General features: G+C 35.6%; 1 protein-coding gene across 1 annotated transcript in view; it reads right to left on the bottom strand.

Moving 5' to 3' along the window:
* Nucleotides 1–7,195, bottom strand: part of LOC140743516 (uncharacterized) — a 98,173-nt gene extending 90,978 nt beyond the window's left edge. Inside the window, exon 1 of the mRNA XM_073074848.1 lies at nt 6,976–7,195. Coding sequence (XP_072930949.1) covers nt 6,976–7,077 — 102 coding nt within the window. The 5' untranslated portion in view covers nt 7,078–7,195. The remainder of the gene's footprint in view (nt 1–6,975) is intronic.
* Nucleotides 7,196–14,283: the final 7,088 nt, after the last annotated feature.

Raw genomic sequence — 14,283 nt, 5'->3', positions numbered from 1 at the left:
GGTCCAATTACCGGTTTCGTATCGGCACTTTAACGAACACAGTTTATTTTCATCAAAGTTTTATAACACAACACATGACTATCGAGATTGCCAAATTAGTGTCTAGTAGTCCTTGTTTGTAATTATAATAGTTGTCTGGATTTTTATAGTAAAGATTGCCTATTTTAAAACGTGTATGGATCACTGGTGGGTAAGAGTTTTATATGCCTACATAATATGATACAAGATATACAATTATATGTGAGTTTAATTCTTATGAATTAAACTCACATATAATTGTATATCTTTAGATTTAGCTTATCACAAAATGACCTCGTCTACCTTTAACTCTGTAAATTAATGTTTACCAACGTACTAATAAAAGATACAAATAAACGCTTAGAAGGAGTACCTCGGCAGGATGTCGGTATGAATAGTATTTATGTGTTCGTCCCTTTACCAAAGCGTCACCATTGCCGCTGTGATGCGCGCGCAGAGGGCGCCGACACACAACTTTTGGGAGAAAACTTCAGCTGACACGTGTTTCCAATCCACTGAGCACAAAATAAGCTCACAAAAAAGCTCCTGTGTGAATTCTATTTACTCTCTTTTAATTACTTTTTGTCCCGTAAAAACATTTGCGTTGAAACGTAAAAGTTTCACATTATCAATATCTTACCTATATATACGCGCTGCTGGTACATCAACGACAAGTATTAAGTTGTTTTATGAACATGCAGCCCTTCATTCACCTGTTGCTTCAGATATGCACAGAGTAATAGTCAGAAAGAGGTACTAAACCGGAATTAAGTTTTGATACCAGTCAATTTAGGGTTGTCCATCAACCTATAATTGTCCTACTGTAAGATATGAGTTTCTCCAGATCAATACCAGCTTTGTGTATCGGCTGGATAAGAGCAGATAAGTAACTTCATATATCTCTATTTTTCTCATAAATAACTGTCAGCCATGCTGGTTTCCTAATGATGTTTTTCTTGGCCACTAAATCGCTTAGCAAGTAAAGCTACGTACAATATGACAATTAGTACTTCGAAATTTAAACTTAGATCCGTCAAGTAAGTCAAAATTCATACCATTACGTCAAATTTTAGGAGTATGTTCAAAATGTTTACAATTCAACAGCTGCACCAAAATAAAATAAATTGTGCGCGCGCTTCGACCGATACGAGGAATGTCCGAAAAGAAAACCAAACAAGTTGAGGTAAAACGAAGTTGGTTTTATTTCTACAATAGCTGATTAGCAATGAATCATTTTCAATTTGATGAGTTTAATGCTTAGCTAGGCAAAAAACGTCCAGCGATTCTTTCCTGTAGTTTTAATCTTTCGAAAGATGAATGGCGCAGTGAATCATATTAAAGTCGACAGAGGTGCCGCACTTTTGACCAAAAAGATACTATTAGAGAGGTAATACACGAGGGAACAGTGAGTTGGCAATCGTCACCATACCGTCACTGGTGGTCGCCGATTGCGTCTTGTAGCAATCATCGCTGAGTCGACAGCGACCGTCAACGACTGGTGGCAACGGTCGTATACATAAACTGTCACTTGTGTGTTACCTCCATTATGTGTGATAAATATGTATTATGAATTATGACTCATATGTAGAACTATTTATCCATGCCAATGTGGCCTGGACATCTAATTTTTTAAACTTTCGACTTACGAATAATTTCGTTATATCTAAGTAATCGTATCAGTAGCAGTAGCACTAAAGTATTTTGATGCCACTTGAGTTATTCTACAAAAGACGATACGCACAACACACCTCGTCTTAACGGTATCACAAGATGAAGTACAGTGAGAATATGCGTCTCTTTTCATTTAAACTGAACTATATACATACAATATGCTTGTATCAGGAAGCTCTCGGATATTGGATTTCTTATAAATTCCTTCGTGTTCTTATTCGCAACATTGCATCCACAAACGTTTCGTTAAAGTTTCTCCTGCATAAGTTATATATTATTATGTCTGTATAACGTATACAATACACTATACTAGAAATGTTACTGTGTCAATGATGGCGCATACTTCTTATCAACGCGTTTATTATAATCCAGGCTACTATGTTTAAAAAAGAATGTAATCAAAACATTACTAATTCTGCAGGCGTCAGATCTCCTTTCAGAACATAGTCCGGTCAAGTTAGACAATTGAAATAGCAAAATATCCGGGAAAGCTGAATTTTCGTAGAGACCTTGGGTTTACCATTACAAATAAAGTGTCAAAAGTCCCCATCGATCCGACGTGTGCGTCGGCAATTATTCGGGGTCAAACGTCAAAATTTTAGGTTTTTTGGATTTTTCTCAAAAACGTTAAGTTTTATCGAAAAATACCTCAGGCCAAAGTTGTAGCTCTTAAAATTCTCTATAAAATGGTGCTTATATTTTTTTTCTCTAAAACCAATAATTATTCAGATATTGCGCTTGTAAGAATTACGTTTTACATGATATCCACCCCACCTGTGAAATAGCGTACTTAGCGGGGTTTTTTAACATGGTTTCCCTGGGGGGACTGTCCCAAGAAGCTTTAAGCTATTTTCAGGGACAACACTTATTTAATAGTATGACGATTATGTATATTGGTTATTGAGTTCAACTGTCGTTCTAAATTTTTTTTGTTAAACTATTGTTGCAGGAAATAACATCATAAAGGTTCGTGGAATAGTACTCCCAGGGAAACCACGTTAAAAAAACGCGCTGAGTATCCTATTTCACAGGTAGTGTGGAAATATGTGCACATCGTGTAAAACGTACTCGTAATTCTTACAAGCGCAATATCTGAATAATGTTAGGTTTTAGAGAAAAAAAATATAAGAACTATTTTGTAGAGAATTTTAAGAGCTACAACTTGATCCTGGGTACTTTTTTGATAAAACTTACCGTTTCAGGGGAAAAATCAAAGAACCTAAAATTTTGACATTTGACCTCGAATAACTGCCGACGCACACTTCGGATCGATGGGGACTTTTGACACTTTATTTGTAATGGTAAACCCAAGGTCTCTACAAAAAATTGGCTTTCCCGGAATTTTAGCTATTTGACCAATATTTTTATGTCTAACTTGACCGGGCTAACAACAAAAGACTGCCTGTGGAAGAATTTACTTTTGCGTGATGTTTCTACAAAGAATCTGTAATATTTTTATATACAAGGCTTACAAATATAGTAACCAGGAAGCGGCAATTCTCAAGATATGTGCATCAATTGATACAATTGATACTACAGACACATGAAACCAAATTTCTTGATAGTAAAATTTCTGGTAGCACTACAAGTCATATTGACGGTTCATGCTAACATTTCGGATCGATGCAAACTTATTTCTGTAAATCTCTTAAAAGATACTTTCAAAGTGTTTATCAGATCCTTAATCCGTTAAGTGCAGTCGTGCAGACCCGAAGACCTGAAGTACAGCCGAGCAGAGACCTTAAGTGCTAGACATTCCGGATCCTAAAAATGTTTTCAACAAAAACAAAAAGTGATGTTAAAAAAATGAAAAAGAAACTTAGTAAAATAATAAATAGATAAATAGGGGTTTTAAAATATAGAAGGCAAAGAATAACAAATCTAGTATTACGTGTTAAAAAAAATCTCCACACGTCGTCTCCAGACGAAAGATGTGTTAAGTGTTGACGATGACAAGTTAAGTCAACGGCCAATTTGACATTTAAATACGTTTGGCTCTTCAAATAAACAGGTTGGCATCAGTTTCTCTGACTGATTCAGACCAAAGTAATACATAAATATGAGTTAATATTCCGGGTATTCAACTTGGATAAATATTGAGTGTTACTTCAAAACATATTTTTCTACATTCCTTCCTTTGGCGAAATCGTGTTTGGCTCGCTAATTTTCTAGAATATTTTTATTCACTGATCGTCCGTTTACTTTATCACAATGAATTTATTATATTACTCTAAAAAAAATATTTAACATTACCATTATTACTGTTATACTGATCCTTCTGTCCCAATTTATATAGATTCTTTGATCAGTTAATAGGTATTGCAAATGTTACATAAACGAATTAGGCATGAATGTGTTAAAACGGCATAATTGCCAGTTCGTGCTAATTGTTACCGGAACTACCAGGACGAAATAGGTGTTGCAATTACTATCCCAATTGTACGAAAGATTAATTGATTTAATAGCGCAGCTCGCAAAATCGGGTCGAGCTAGTGGAGTTTTTACCAATCTGTTCTTATTTGTTTTTGCATTCAGCCGCAGGCAAATCGGCTTTTGGTAAAATACGATAACCGAACGGGTTTTGAGTGGTAAAGTTTGTTTTTTCAGATAGCCGTTGCTCACTGTTTGGATTGTGACTTACATATTTCCCCGTGAAACAGAAATGTTTTTTGTGCAACAAGATATCTATATTATGCATCCGCTATCGAATATATAAAACAGTATATGATTTTAGACTAAAATTATTGCGGTATTGAGACATTTTATTATGTAACGGGTACTCACGATATGCGTTTTTAAATTTATTTATTGCCGATATTTCGTATATATAAAATAGATCAACATACGCAACAATGTTATTTACTACCTACTTTAGTGACAATTCAATGCTCGTTGCATTCAAGTTAATTAAGCTTCTTACAAGTAACTTGACAAGACTTTGATCAATGATCATCCTGTGAAGGCTAACAGTTAAATAAAATTGTAGTAGCATTTGTCGTTTCTTTTCATAGCCTGATACCATTTCTCTAGCTCTCTAACACCATAATGCGGGTGTTACTAATTGTTTAAAGTTTTTATACAATTGGCTTTTCATTTGTAGAAATCGATTTCATTTCATTTTGCACTTATTATTCAATTATTTTTCGATAAAATAATTTATTCTGTTTTATAATTAGTAATCGTAGTAATAGTATTTTTTGTTATTAAATATAAAGTACTGTAAAAAGTAAAATATGAATGAAATGTAAAAAGTATAATCATTATCGTTACAAATAATACAATCATATTTCATTCCCTTTTGTTGGGATGGACCACGAACAATGTGATTGAAGAACATGAAGTAAAGAACAGTAGATCTTAATAGAACGATGCTCTTTCATTGGTCGATAATACAATAGTTTTCTTGTATTCAATTACTGTTTGAGTTTAACGTGTGATTTTGTTTTGTTGGGATGGAACATGAAGAATACGTTGGAAGAATGCGAACATGAAAACAGAGAACTTAAGAGAATGATTCTCTATTGTTGATCGATAATTGCAATATTTTCTTGGAGTCATTGACAGAATATTTCCCACGAAGATATGAGTAGGAACTACCGCGCGTTGAGTATAAATTAACTTATGAGATTTCGGAATGGACTGGTTGGAATTATAACATAACTTGTGATTCGTGATCATATGAGTATATTGTGTAGTTGGGAACCGAAAACAAATTGGATTCTTGCCAAGAGTAGTATTATATTATATAGACTATTCGATTTCTGCAATAATGTTCCGGCTGTAACCTATTGATCACTTGTAAAATTAATTAAATAAATGTACCTTAGGATTTCTTCTTTACTTAATTATTCTGATGATTACTGATTCAACATATTAGTTTTATCCTTAGTTCCAAAATTAATGTCCGAACAAAATTAATACAAGGTAAAATATATGTAATCAAATATTATAAATTAAAATAGTAAAAATAAACAGGATACAAGGAAAACGAAGAAAGGTAAGGAAAACTCATAACAAAAATATTGTAATTGTACTAAAGCATAATAAAGTTAATTATATACTTACCTTATATTAGCGTAAGTTTATTATAGTTCGAAGGTGTTCACATTTTTCGGCTAACTAACTTGTAACAGACTAAACAATAATATTTGATCCTGATGGACTAAATAATCTTGACTGAGCTTGAACCAGTAAAGATGGATTGGTAAAATTTGATCAACCAGTTCCTATAAGTAATGGGCCCTCTAACTACACTGTGTATACTAGCAGTATTATAGTCAGCGCACACGCAGTCACGGGCAAGAACTAGTAATAAATACGATGCATATATACCTACTAATGTTTGTTTGAGACTAAGATAAATACACGATAGACGAGTCGCTACCGACTTACTTATCTAAAAATATCTTTTCTAAGCATGTAGATATTACACACCATCGTTTGTAATCAAGAAGCTAAGTGAGAAATATTTCTTTAAAGGCCTATTTTATTGGAAATGGTTTCCGATTAACCAATCCTGCAATACCGGACAATAGGTGACCGCCGGCAGCCGTCCTGTGAACACCAACAAACGACAATAAACCTAAAATGTTGAATCAAAACAAGAGCGATGCCGCCGTTGAAGTATTCCTATTGAATCCAGTAGAGAAAACTAATAGCCATTACTTATGTTTTACCAAAAAATTAACCCTCTTTTTACAGACAAATTCCACTTAAACAGCAATAAACCTTTCTATCCGAAAAACATGACAACTATCTCGCGATAAAATCTTGTTTGGAACCGATAGACACCGCGAGCTATGTTAAAAGTTAACTTTTAAACAAGTTGAAAACTTTTTGTACGTAGTTTAAAATTTAAGCCTCGGGAAATATTGAAAGCGGCAAAGGAAGTGCCCAACTATTGAGAATGTGGCAACATTTTGTGTGTAGGAACCCAGTTACTACGATAAAACGGTAAAGCCGAACCTCTTAAAACATTGCTAGGATATTTTTAGTTATGGCGTAAGCACGATCTGAACTAGTAAACGCGCGATCATGTACAACGCACAGCGACAACCTTCGGCGCGAACGCGATCGTGTTTGAAATTAAAAATATAATGTCTAAGAGATTCTCTGCTGGATACTTAAGGAACGATGGTTGAAGATTCGTGGAAAATCGACCGCGAGGTCTCACGCAAGCGCGACGCCACCCCACATTGAAGAGTCAAAATTGTTAAACAATAAAACGCCAGCTCGCTTGCTTGCACAGCTCACCACGGTGGTAGGTGATCGCGTAGCCCCACTTACCTGTTGCCAGTAGTCTTCCAGCGACAGCTTCCATTCAAAGTAGCCGGTGTCCGTCACGTCCTGCAGCTCGCGGAAGAGGTTACCGCTGGGGAGCACGTCCATGGTGCTTACATACGACGAAAACGAAAAATTATTTTTTTGGTTTTCTTGACCACAACACACGTAATCCTACCGCGACAGAACGCGCACGACTGATTTGCTTGCCCGCGTCCCGCGCTGTGCTCCCCTCCTCCCGTCTTACCCCGCGAGTATCCTCGCGCGTAGACTAGTAACGAATAGAGAGAACACGATACGATTATGTATAGCTTTCTCTTTTTTCGTCCTTTAAGGATACCTCGGCAGATCCGCTGCCAGGGATTTTGGATTTGGAGTTAAAATATTTACGAATTTATTCGAACAGCTACTGATACACTGAGACAAAGTATGTGAAAATCACTAAGTTTTAACCAATAATCTCCAATTCGTTATACTTGCCTTTTATATACAATGTACATGTATTATTTCTTTAAGGTTTAAGTTTTCCAAATATAATTTAAAAATATATATTTCCATGTAACGTATAACACAATGTTACATTTTATAAAATACAATTAATTTATATATTCACATTATTATGTACCTAAATGATGATTCATAAACATGTTCTCTCAGAAGATCTTTTATGGGTAAGTAATTTTAACTAATATACAGTAACATAGTTTTAGGATGTGTGTAACTTTGAGAAGCTAATTATTGTGCCACCCACTCAGATAAAATAATAAATAAATTTAAAAATAAATATTTGATGTCTGTTGCTTTAAATTAACACCAATATCATTTTTTACAGAAATAATGATAATTTATTTACTTTTATAAAATTATGTGATCCTATAGTACAAATTTACCTTTATCCCCGAAATTCGTCGAATGCTAAAAAAGACACTAATTAAAGTACCTACGCATGTTTATTACACTTTACTCCACTTTATAAAACATTGCAAATATTTATATACACAATTTAAATAAATGACAACAGCCAGAAAACTTTCTGCTCTTTTTAAATGAGACAATATCCGTATCACATAGGCTCATTTATATTCAACGGGTCTATGAAATAAGTTCACCTTAAAGTTGAAGGGTTGTATTTAAAACTAAGCAGAACTTTTTCCTTCATCCGCAAGCACTTTTCTCTTTTATTTTTAAAACTTACTGTGCATTCAGAATATTATTCACGTTCATTAAAACTCTTCCGCATAAATCAAGTTACTCTCCTGACATATAATTAGGCCACAGGACCGTATAATGATAGATTATAACAAAAATAATGATAATAATAATGATATAAATACACCACTACTTTTCTGAAAATTAAAAAATCACGAGCGTCCGTTTAATCATATCTATGGGTTGGTTAATGTTCATTATTTAAGATTTAGTAATAGTAAATAATACTAAATTTTTACTACCCATTTCGATAAAGTTAATGTCCTAAATATTAATTAATGTATTCAAAATAAACATTACTATTTGTGATTATTGTCGAAACAGTTGATAAAATATGTCCTTATTTAATCTATACTGCAATATTAATATATTTCTAAAAGTCCTAATGGACTTCTGGCTTATTAGGTTTAGACCAAAATTAAATTTAGTAGAGGTTTAAAGCATAGTCGACCATATGATTCCAACAAGGATAGTTCTAATATTATATTCAGTAGCAGGCAGTGCCAGCACTTTGTCGGATATTTATAGCAGCGTAAGGCTTACCTATAGATTTTTACTCTGATTTCTATCTTCTTTAGTATCAATTTGTACGGTATAATAAAGTTAATAATTATTAACACAAGAAAATGTCTTAAATTTATGAACGTTTTAAATGTTCGATCACCATCCACAAGGCTATACTGAAAAATCGTTACTACAAAGATCGCACAGAGAGCAGTATCATAATATTATGTAAAAATTATACAATAAATTGCGTTATTAAAATCGTAATATACTCTAACCTTAGTATAAATTATTACAAAAATGACTGTTTTTGTATTTATTTACGTATGTGCCTATACATTTCCAATCATCGCCCCTAGCGTACTGTATCATAACTGATTCGAAATGTATGGGAAATACGTAAACAAATACAAAAACAGTAATTTTTGTAATAACGTAAAAACTCATACTAAGGGTACGGATTATTATTTTTTTTCATACCTCATTTCAATATCGCTATTCTGTGGTAATCATTTTGTGTGAATATGCAATACATAACTTATTTATTTATTGGCGACAATAGGCTTGTGATACATTACATATTTCCAATTCATCTGTCAAGTGCTGCCAAATATTATGTTCATAATAATTGGCCTAATTCATTTGTCATCGATATTATGTTTATAATAATTGGCAAGCTCTGTGCAATGACTAATCTGAAGCCACTACGGGTCCCGCGCAGCGCTGCATGCCAGCGACACGACCGTTACGCGCGCGCAACCACCCATGATAACTCCATTCATACTATCATCTACTACGGCTGTACGCACGAAAGTTGTAGCCTTTCCGGACAAAAATATGGTCCAGTGAGTTTTTTTGAAACTAGGGTGGTAATTACACCGGACAGAGTTCTGACATTTCCGGTGTAATTGAATTTTATGTACTTACTATATCTATTACATGCAAATTAATTAGACTTGGTTAATTTTATTCATGTAGGTACCTTGTACCTATAAATTATACCTATAAATATAAATTGTACTTGTAAATTGTTTTCTGAATGAAATTAATAAGTTCTTCTTCATTCTATGGCTGTTATACAGCTTTAAAAATTAAGAAAGTTTTGATTTGACTGAGTTCAACTTTATAGATTTCTCAGACTTCATATACTATCCTTGATAAGACTATGAACTCTAAAATAAATAAACATTCCGGCCATATCTTATTGACAGATAAAACAAGTGAGAATTGTCACAAAGATGCCTATCGTTCGAAACCGGAAGTCCTCATTATAAGGTATCGTATTCTTATTGATTTACTTACATCAAAATACCTACGTCAGGACTTCAAAGTTCGAACTGCATCAACTAATAAAAGTAATTATAAATTTTTAAGTATTTTTTAATCTTGATGAGATGGAAACCGTCAAAGGGTTCCGGTGTTGTGGGAGCGACACCAGGTTGTGTGGAATTTTTAGTGACTATCATCCTCGGTGACTGTCCTCAGAATTACGTGTAAGAATCCGAGACCGCCACATTGAACTCTACCCAGATGAGCATGTACGCTCACCACACCTTCAGATGTTAACGACGGTTTGAGGCTACACATACCGCCGCTCTTCCCAGGGTTGCAGGCCAGGCGAGCTATTGCTTTTATCGCCCGCAACTCCGAAGGCCCTCTTTTAGTCTCCACTTACGACACGTAGGATACCATAGTTCTATTTTCCGTCCCGAGACTACACGGACAAAATGTTTAAACCTTACTTAAAACCGAAAAGATTTATTCATAGCTCGAAAAGTGATTTAAATAATTATGTTTATTCAACATGTCGAATGCAGACCACATTATAACCCATTTCCGCGCTCAAAGGATATAACGGGCTCTTCAATTCACATTAACGGCTGTATGAAATCATGTCAAAAGCAAAACCCTTCACGAGAGCATCACAAGTGGAATCACAATTTTATCGCTCTCTTCATAACACTAATTATGACCTGATATCTGACCTGATATCGGATATTCGTATATGGTATATCTATCTACATGTATTGTTATCTAACTCGTGACTCTATCGTCGTCGTCAATCCATTACTGGTCACTGCTAGACACGGGCTTCTTCTCAGAATGAGAAGGATTACGCCGCAATCCATGTCGCTCGACAAAGGCGTATTGGTAGACTTCACATACATACGTTTGATATTTTTTTAAAGATTTTTGAGGTTTCGTTATGAGTTTTTCTACACTGTTAAAGCAAGTGATAATTAATTTGTAACACGCAAATAAATTTCAAAAAACAGATGTGCGTACCTGGGGTTCGAACCTAGGACCCTCTACTCCGATCGTGAGAGTGACTTTCAACCACTAGGCCTATCACTGCAACTTTACCAACGCCTTGATCTAATGACGATGCTAGAAGACACGAAATATCAACACAACACTTACAGTCTAACTGTTTTTCCACTTATTGCAATATCCTAAAAGTTACTCTAACCACGAATCATTCTAACGAGAGAGTATTAAAGTAGAATTTTAGACTAAAATAAATTAATTGAATTTAGTGCACTAAAAAGTAATAATCTCTCAAAGTGAAACCAGTTTAACCACAAAATATATATAAGTAGGGCGGAAATGAAACGATTAGTTATGCTTTATAACATTTCGTGTGAAATCTACGAATCTCTGTGTTTTTATAATATTGGAATAGTAAGCTATGGTGGGGCATGCAATCCACCTGATGATGAGTACATACTGCCGCCCATGGACATCTGTAATAAACTCCAGCCAAGGCTAGATTCCTACCGGAGGTCGGCCACAGATACGCCACTATCCTTGAGGACTAAACTTGAATGAAACACTGTCTCCCTTATCAGAACCTTTAAACCAGGACACAACAACGCTTAACACGCTATTATAAGGCAGAAAAAGGTATATATGGCAGTGATGTCGCCGAAATCGTTTTTTTTATATATGTAATCAACCCCAGATAGGATTAGGATTGATATTCCTACCTGAGGTAGGCCACAGATGCGCCTCTACTCCTGAGGGCTAAGCTGGAACGCCTCGGAGAAGGACGTCTCCCATACCACACCCTTCAAACCAGAACACAGCAGCGTGTAACACTGTGTCATGAGGCAGAAATAGGTGTGGCCGTGGTGCCGCCCGAGTCGAACCACAGAGGGTTCTACCAGCTGGTAAAACCCTTAAAAGTGTTTAGTAGAACGGGCACACAGATATGGATTAGTATCGTAGCTAAATTCTATTTCAAATGATGTTTTTATAGGCACCATTATTGTCACTCAGTGTCCTTTTTCCATCCAATCGAAACAGTGCGAATACCGATGCTTAACGGTACTGACGATTAAAGCTATGGTAGAGTTGTCTAGGTCTCAAAAGGCATGCACTAGCAAATTAGTGTGTCTGTCATTTATAAAAGTAATAATTTAATTATTTTTTTGAAGGTGGAAGAACCCTTTGTGGTTCGTCTCTGGCGGCACCACCGCCACATCTATTGCTGCCTCATAACAGCAGTGTTAAACGCTCCTGTGTTCTGGTTTGAAAGGTGTGGTAAGGGAGACATACTTTTCCGAGGCGTTCCTACTTAGTCCTCAGGGGTAGCGGCGCAACTGTGGCCGACCTCAGATAGAAATGTTCAAATATTATCTGGTGTTGATTACAGATGTTCATAGGCGGCAGTAGCCACTTACCATCAGTGGACTGTATGCTTGTCTGCTTCTCGTATATTACAAAAATATATCTACAGCAATTCCACAATTTTACTTTAATTTGACTAATACATTTTTTCACAAAATTTTGAACTGCTAATTGGTCTTATTAGGGTCTAATAAAGACTTACTTAGCGAACTAATATACAAGCGTCAGCCCGCTTACGACAGGCGGCGAAGGCAATTAGGTATCAGCGATCAGGACTATCGCTCGTATTACAGCTTTTTTATAATATGAGGTATGATGGTAAATGGCTACTGGCGCCCTTAAACATCTATGATCTACCCCAGATAAGATTTGATACCTGAGGTCGGCCACAGGCGCACCGCTACCCTTAAAGACTAAGCTGGAATGCCTCGGAAAAGTATGTCTCCTTTACCACACCCTTAAAACCAGAACACAGCAGCGCTTAACACTGCTGTTATTAGGCAGAAGTAGGTGTGGCGATGATGCGACCGGAGTCAAACCATAGAGGATTCTACAACCTGCCTTTTTGAGGACATCTGCTTGGAAATATTTATTGTTATAAGTAAATAAAAAAATAAAATGATACTGAAAATTCATACATGTTACTATCTTCGAAGACGACATAAATTTCATTTATACGTTTATAAGGAACAAAGAGGCTAAGAGCAATTGTGTTTAAGGAATAAAGGAGAACAATTCCGTTCAGTGCACGCTGAGTTGCGGTTAATTTGTTACAAGACTTCGCTTTCTATTCATTACTGAGCACTGTTCAGTCGCCTGCCATGTTTTATTAAGCTTCCCTAGGCATTTAATCTAGGGCAGAGATCTTTATTAGGGTGAAACTTGATTTGCCAATACTTTCTATTTTTGGGATAGGGAACTCGATCATCACAAAACTTTGTGAATTGTGCGAAGATTTAATATCATGAACCAAAGTCTATTTTGAGAGTGTTGAAAATATTTCGTGATAAAGTTTCTCCAGATCATTGTTGTCTCGAGACTAAAACTACGGCATTATCTGTCTATAGTAAGAGGCGACTACAAGAGGACTTTCGTAATTGTGGACGCAAGAATCGGAGTTCAAACAGCCCTACCACCGACCTCGGGAAGAACGTCGGTAGGTATTTGTGGCCGCATACTGTCATAAACACTTAAATGTGCACAATGAGCGCGAGCTCTCTGAGAAGAATATGATATGCCTCAAACACTGCGGTCAGAGGATACCAGTTGGTTTCTGTTGGAAATGCCGGAGTCCACATAATATAGTATAGCTATCCGTGGCTATTATGGGTAAAAATCACTGTCTTACAATATAGGTTCTAAAGCATTCCAAATTAGTCCTCTTCAGCCTTAGATAACTCTTTTGTACCACTTAATAACAGGTGCTGCACATTTGGTGCTTCCATTACATAAAAGTAAATTGATTAGCATGAAATGGCCTACTCTTTATTACTTTTCACGAGTTTCATCATAACAATGTGATCACGTTTTGGAGCGTGTCCCATTTTGTGATTGTTTATGAGTTTATGACTGTTTTAATAGAAAAAAAAAACTAAATATGTTTTAGTCTTTGAAAAGAGTTGATGCTACAATTGTATGACTTCGGCAAAGTCTAAGTGATTAGTGTAACACGTTTTTTACACGTGTAATGTTTAAATTTTCTTTTAGGATGAGACGACATGAGGGTCAGATTATGTTGATAAAAGTGGTTAATTGTCACAGGTCGACGATTGTCATCTCCCTTAGATATCCTTTCCATAACATCTTAATTCCCCGTCTTTTGATACAAGAGATAAAGTTGAAAACGACGTGCCATTTGTAGGTTACAGATTGGGTGACGTCACATAAATCCAACATGGCTTACTGGACACGATATCCACATTTCTCTGCAAATGCACAAAAGGATTCAGAATTTAAACTCAGCGATTCATA

The sequence above is a fragment of the Epargyreus clarus genome, unplaced genomic scaffold, assembly GCF_041222505.1.
Source record: "Epargyreus clarus isolate Ecla_fem2 unplaced genomic scaffold, WU_Ecla_fem_2.2 ptg000007l, whole genome shotgun sequence".
Taxonomy (NCBI): domain Eukaryota; kingdom Metazoa; phylum Arthropoda; class Insecta; order Lepidoptera; family Hesperiidae; genus Epargyreus; species Epargyreus clarus.
This window is presented reverse-complemented; position numbering and strand designations above follow the sequence as displayed.